General features: G+C 54.8%; 1 protein-coding gene across 1 annotated transcript; it reads left to right on the top strand.

Moving 5' to 3' along the window:
* The first annotated feature begins 244 nt into the window (after positions 1-244).
* On the top strand, positions 245-2,073 carry LOC104307223 (brain-specific homeobox/POU domain protein 3). Its single transcript, XM_054169619.1, has 2 exons — positions 245-462; positions 1,143-2,073. Exons 1-2 carry the CDS (start codon positions 343-345, stop codon positions 2,049-2,051), a joined length of 1,029 nt encoding a protein of 342 aa, XP_054025594.1. The 5' UTR covers positions 245-342; the 3' UTR covers positions 2,052-2,073.
* Positions 2,074-5,839: the final 3,766 nt, after the last annotated feature.

Below are 5,839 nucleotides of genomic sequence, written 5' to 3'. Positions count from 1 at the left end.
AACTGGGGCGAAGCACAGTGGGGGGAGATACAGCCAGAAAGGGGGATACTACCGGAGGCGGGGGACACATAACCCGAGGGGATGGGGGGGGGGGTGTACAACCGGAGAAGGAGGGGGGGTGATCTCACTGCCCGGAGGGGTGTTGGGGGGCGGGCGGTGGGTGGTACCTGCCTGAAGCCATCCAATGAGCGTGGCGGGGGGCGGGGGGGGCCGGGCTATAATGCCATTGATGCCGGGTGGAGGAGCCAGACAATACCGCGCCCCCGGAGCCCGGGCTGCCCGGAGCGCCCCTGCCCCTGCCCCGCTCCTCTTCCCACCACTACCACCACCTCCACCACCACCATGATGTCCATGAACAGCAAGCAGGCCTTCAGCATGCACCCCATCCTGCACGAACCCAAGTACCCCCACCTCCACACAAGCTCCGAAGCCATCCGCAGAGCCTGCCTGCCCGCCCCCCAGGTAAGCCTCACTCCCCCCTATTAACCCCCCAAACTCCCTTCCTTACCCCCGGGGTTCCCAGATCCCCCCCACCGGGATGGATTTTGTGGGGTCTTGCACCTGCGGACCACCTTCAGCTCTCCCCAACTTCGTCTTCTGACGGTTTCCGTCGGGGTTTGGGCTTCTTCGGGGGTTTTGGCGGGGCTGGTGAGGTGGGACGGGGGTTGTCCTGCTGCTGAGGGGGCTTGGAGTGCGAAGAGGGGCTGGGGAGAGCCGGGAGTGGGCTGCGAGGTACATCACGGGCTGTGCGCCGCACATCCCCATCCATGACAGCAGAGGTTCTGCGGGACAGTCACCCGCTCCAGCCCCTCCTCTGACTGCTCCCCTGTTGGGGAGGCTCATCCCGTATGGAAGGCTGGGTGCTTGCGGTCCAGCAGCCCTGCTCCTGGTCTGTTTATTCGGGTTGGGGGGATCGCCCTGGATGGAAGGCTGGGTGCTTGAAGTCCAGCGACTCCTGGTTCTTTTATTTGTGGCAGGGCGGCTGAACCCGGGTTAAGCCCTCCCAGGCACTGCTGGAGGGACAGAGTGTGACCACCCCCCCTCCCCGTCACGCCGCTTTCCCTTTAACCCTCTCCCACTCTTCCCATTTGCTTTTTTACTGCCGTTTTTATCCATCTTCCCCCTTCCCATTCCGTGTCCAGATCCAGGGTAACATCTTTGCTGGCTTTGATGAGACCTTGCTGCGAGGCGCCGAGGCTCTGGCCGCCGTGGACATCGTATCGCAGAAAGCCCACCCCTTCAAGCCAGATGCCACCTACCACACCATGAGCAGCGTCTCCTGCACTCCTACCTCGTCCTCTGTCCACCTGCACCACCCGTCCGTGCTGACCACCCACCATCCCCACCACCACCACCACCACCAGCCCTCCCAAGGGCTGGACGGCGAGCTCCTGGACCACCTCAACTCTGCCCTCCCCCTCGGAGGGGTGCCAGGCCCGGATGTGGGCTCCACACCTTCTCACCCTCACTCCCACATGTCAGCCATCAACCACATGGCCCACCACTCCCAACCTATGAACATGTCCCACCCTCACGGCCTCACCTCCCACGCCGTCATCTCCGGCCCGGAGACGGAGACGGACCCCCGGGAGCTGGAGTCCTTCGCCGAACGCTTCAAGCAGAGGAGGATCAAGCTGGGGGTGACCCAAGCGGACGTGGGTTCCGCCTTGGCCAACTTGAAGATCCCGGGAGTCGGCTGCCTTAGCCAAAGCACAATCTGCAGGTTCGAATCCCTCACCTTGTCCCACAACAACATGGTGGCCCTCAAGCCTATCTTAGAAGCCTGGCTGGAGGAAGCCGAGAGGGCCCAGAGGGAGAAAATGACCAAACCTGAGATCTACACGGGGGGGGACAAGAAACGCAAGCGCACCTCCATCGCCGCCCCCGAGAAGCGCTCGCTGGAGGCTTATTTCGCCGTCCAGCCGCGGCCCTCCTCCGAGAAGATCGCCGCCATCGCCGAGAAGTTAGACTTGAAGAAGAACGTGGTGAGGGTTTGGTTTTGCAACCAGAGACAGAAGCAGAAAAGGATGAAATTTTCTGCCACCTACTGAGAGAGAAAGGGGGCGGCCGGGGCGCGGCGGGCGGCGGCGGCGGCGGGGCGCGCCGGGCCGGGGGAGCGCCGGTAGGACGCGCCTGCAACCCACCTCCCACCACCTTGCTTCGGTCCTCCAGCCTCCTCCCCCCACCTCCCCCTCCCCACCTAGCCCCTCTGAACTGGGCAGGTATGGGGGTGGGAGGGGTGGGGGGGGGTTGGTGGTTCTTGGCGCTTGTGGTGGGGGTTTTTTTTGGTGGTTCTTTAAAAAAGTTGGGAGGGGAAGGAAAAAAAAAGACACGAAAGGAAAAGGGAGAAAAAAAAAAAAAAAAGGAGAAATTAACCTTAAAAACAAAGAAAGAAGAAGAAAAGAGAAACTCACCCAAAGTGAACAATTTTGGTGCCTGCTCCTCACCCCCACCCCACCACCCTCCCCACCGTGGGGGGGGGGTGACGTTGTGTTAGCACTGGGACAAGACTTTTGTAGATAAAACTGGAGAGGAAGGAGGAGAAGAAGAAGGGAAACATAATGATGGAAAAGAGGAACCAAAAGGCTCAAGAAGGAAGCGTGGGGCTGGGGGGGGGGAGAGAACTGTGGGGAGTCCAAAGCATCGGCCCCTTGTAGCAGCCCCTTGACACCTTCCCAGGGCACAGAGTGGAATCTGGGGGTGGGTGGAAGGGGTGGGTTTGGTGCTGTGGAACTCGGCTCTGTGGTGTCCGCTCCTCTTGAAAGAAATTGACGAGAAATAAGCGAAAAGAAAGCGAAATAGGGGGAAAACCAAACAACCCCCGAGCTGAAGCCCTCCTCCTCCCTCCCCCTGCTGCCCTCTTCCCCCCCCTCCCCGGCCCGCACACACACACGCACTTGCATGGTTTTGTTTGCTGTCCCCTTGTGTCCCACTCCCCCACCCCCCCGGCAAACCCATGGCAGTTTTGCAATAAGGTTTCTGTTTCTACCTCATCAGCTACATTAAAAAGAAGGAAAGAAGAAAAAAAAAAGTAAGGGAAAACATCCAAAAGAAGAGGGAAAGAATTAAAAAAGGGGAGGGGGGGAATAAGACACACAAAAAAAAAAGGGGGGGGGAAGAGGGCAATCAAAAAAAAAAAAGAGGGGTGGGGGGAAGTAAAAGAATATAAAAGGGGGAACAGAATTATATATATATATATTTAAAAATATTAAAGAGAGAGGAAAGAATCGAAAAGAAAGAGGGGAAAGAATGAAAGAGGAAAAAAAAAGAGGGGAAAGGATAAAAAAGATAAAGAGGGGAAAGGATAAAAAAATGAAGAGGGGAAAGGATAAAAAAGATAAAGAGGGGAAAGGATTAAAAAATAAAGAGGGGAAAGAATGAAAAAATAAAGAGGGGAAAGGATAAAAAAATAAAGAGGGGAAAGGATTAAAAAAATAAAGAGGGGAAAGAATGAAAAAATAAAGAGGGGAAAGGATAAAAAAATTAAAGAGGGGAAAGAATTAAAAAAATAAAGAGGGGAAAGAATTAAAAAAATAAAGAGGGGAAAGAATTAAAAAATAAAGAGGGGAAAGGATAAAAAAATTAAAGAGGGGAAAGGATAAAAATAATTAAGAGGGGAAAGGATAAAAAATAATGAAGGGGGAAAAGAATGAAATTAAAAAACAAGGGGTGGGGGGAGAATAAAAAAAAATCCCACAAACAAGGAATAAAAGAAAAAAGAAGAAAAATAAAAGGAGAAAATAAGAAAGAAAAAGAAAGTCACCCAAAAAAACTGTGGCCCAGCCCCGGAGCCCCGGTTTGGTTCCGGGGGTGAGGGTGAGGGTAGAAGGGGGGGTGGGGGGTGCGAATGGAGTTTGTTTTGCTGGTGGGTGTGGGTCTGGTTTCACTCCTCCAAACCCCTGCGCTTCGACAATCAGCGGGTTTCGGGCTCAGCAAGCGGGGAGGGACCGGCCCGGGGTGGTGGTGGTGGTGGTATGTGGAGGGGGGGATGCTCGGGTTGGACCCTCCGCGGGGGCCCGTGGGGAACTCTGCACTTTCTAAGGCAAGAATAATCCTTATTTTTTGGTCATGTACTTCGGTTGTTTGCTTTTCGTTTTTCCTTCCTTTCTTCCCTTTTATTTTGTGTGTACTTAACAGGGAAATGCCTCTTCCCCCCTTTTTTCCCCCCCTCTCCTTTTTTTCCCCCCCCCTTCCCCCTCCCCCTTATTTTTTCCCTTTTATTTCCTTCCCCCTTCCCCCCTTTTTTTCTTTTTCCCCCTACTTTTCCCTTTTTCTTCTTTTCTTTTACACTTCTCCTCCTTTTCTACTTATTTTCATTAATTTCCCTCTTTTCCTCTTCCCCCCCTTTTCCCCCTTCCCTCCTTTTTTCTCCTTTCCCCCACTTTCCCCCCTACTTTCCCCCCTTTTAATTTATTTTATTTTTTAAACTCCTTCCCCCCCCCTTTTTTTTGTTTGTTTTGTTTTTACTTTATTTCGTTGGTTTTGGTTTCCAATTAAAGGCGATTTCGTTCCGCCGTGTGTGTGCTGAATGGAATTCGGTGTCTGTGTTCGCTGCAGCATCTCAAAATAAATCATGCACGTTTTACCTCACCCTCCTGCCTCCTGGAGTTACTGCACGGCTCCAAGGATATCCCCCCTCCCGTTTTCCTCCCTCGATTTTCCCCAAGCCCCTCTCTTTTCCACGGGGAACCTTCCTTTTCCCGTGGGATCCTCTTTCCCTGGGGATCGCCTTTTCCTCCCAAGCCTCCATTTTCCGCCCCCCCGGGAGCCTTTCCTTCCCCCCCCCCGCCCCGGGAATCCCCTTTCCACCCCAAACCTTCGCTTTCTTGGGAAGCTTCCTTTTGTACCCCCTGGAACCCCCTTTTCCCGGGGGTCGTTTTTCTTTCCCCAACCCCTCACTTTCCCTCCCCTAAGAACCCCCTTTTCCCCAAGAACCCCTTTTCCCCGGCAACCCCCTTCCCCCAAAATCACCATTTTTCCTGGGAACCCCCTTTTCCCCCGGGAACCCCATTTTCCCGGGGACCTCCCTTTTCCTCAAAACTTTCCGGTTGTCCCAAGAACCTTCTTTTTATCCCAGGAACCCTCTTTTTTCCCGGGAACCCCCCTTTTTTTTTTTTTCCCGGGAACCCCTTTTTTTTTTTCCCGGGAACCCCCTTTTCGCAGGGCTTCCCGTTTTCCCCAGCGCATCCCCATCGGGTCTCCAGACGCGGTCCCTTCCTCCTTGGTGGGCAACGAAACGAAACTCAACGAAAATCAACAAATCTTGGAGCCGAGCCGCCTCTCAACACCCCGGGATAGAGCAGGGGGCTCCTTTCTGGCTCCCCATCCCGGACTTCAGCCGGGCCAGTGCCTCAAACCGCGGCTGGAACACCGGGGATAGGGGATGAGTTTTACCCCTTCTCCACCCAACACCAGCCCAAACTCGCTGTGTCCCGAAGCTCCACTTGTCGCTCTCGGACTTGGATTTGCTTCGGATCCCGCAGAACGCTCCCAGGGTTTAAATTCGTTGTTGAGAATTCGGGGGAGCTCAGCCCGCATCTCTCACCCGGTGCTCCGCGAATGGCTTCAAGGAGAGGCCAGGACCCGACCCCTCAACTTCCCCCCCCATCCTCTGGGGCTGTCCCCAAGGGTGTCCTCTTCTTCCTCCCCGGTCCTCACCGGGCTGCGACCTGAAATGGCTGAGGAAGAGACATTTGAGCTCCCGGCTCCATCAGCCCGGAGTTTTCCGCTCCCTCAGCGGCTCGCATCGAAATAACCCCAGAAACCAATTGGAATTACGGGGGAGCTGGGATTTAGCTAGAGCCCCCCTTCAAGGGGGGGACACGTGGAGCAAAAATGG

The sequence above is a fragment of the Dryobates pubescens genome, chromosome 18, assembly GCF_014839835.1.
Source record: "Dryobates pubescens isolate bDryPub1 chromosome 18, bDryPub1.pri, whole genome shotgun sequence".
Taxonomy (NCBI): Eukaryota; Metazoa; Chordata; class Aves; order Piciformes; family Picidae; genus Dryobates; species Dryobates pubescens.
Note: the sequence above shows the minus strand (reverse complement) of the source record. Positions and strands in the feature narration are given on the sequence as shown.

Excerpts from the sequence above, each read along its gene's own strand:
- LOC104307223 (XM_054169619.1), top strand. The coding sequence starts at position 343 with ATGATGTCCATGAACAGCAAGCAGGCCTTCAGCATGCACCCCATCCTG. Across the intron at positions 463-1,142 it reads CCTGCCTGCCCGCCCCCCAG|ATCCAGGGTAACATCTTTGC; the intron begins GTAAGCCTCACT and ends TTCCGTGTCCAG.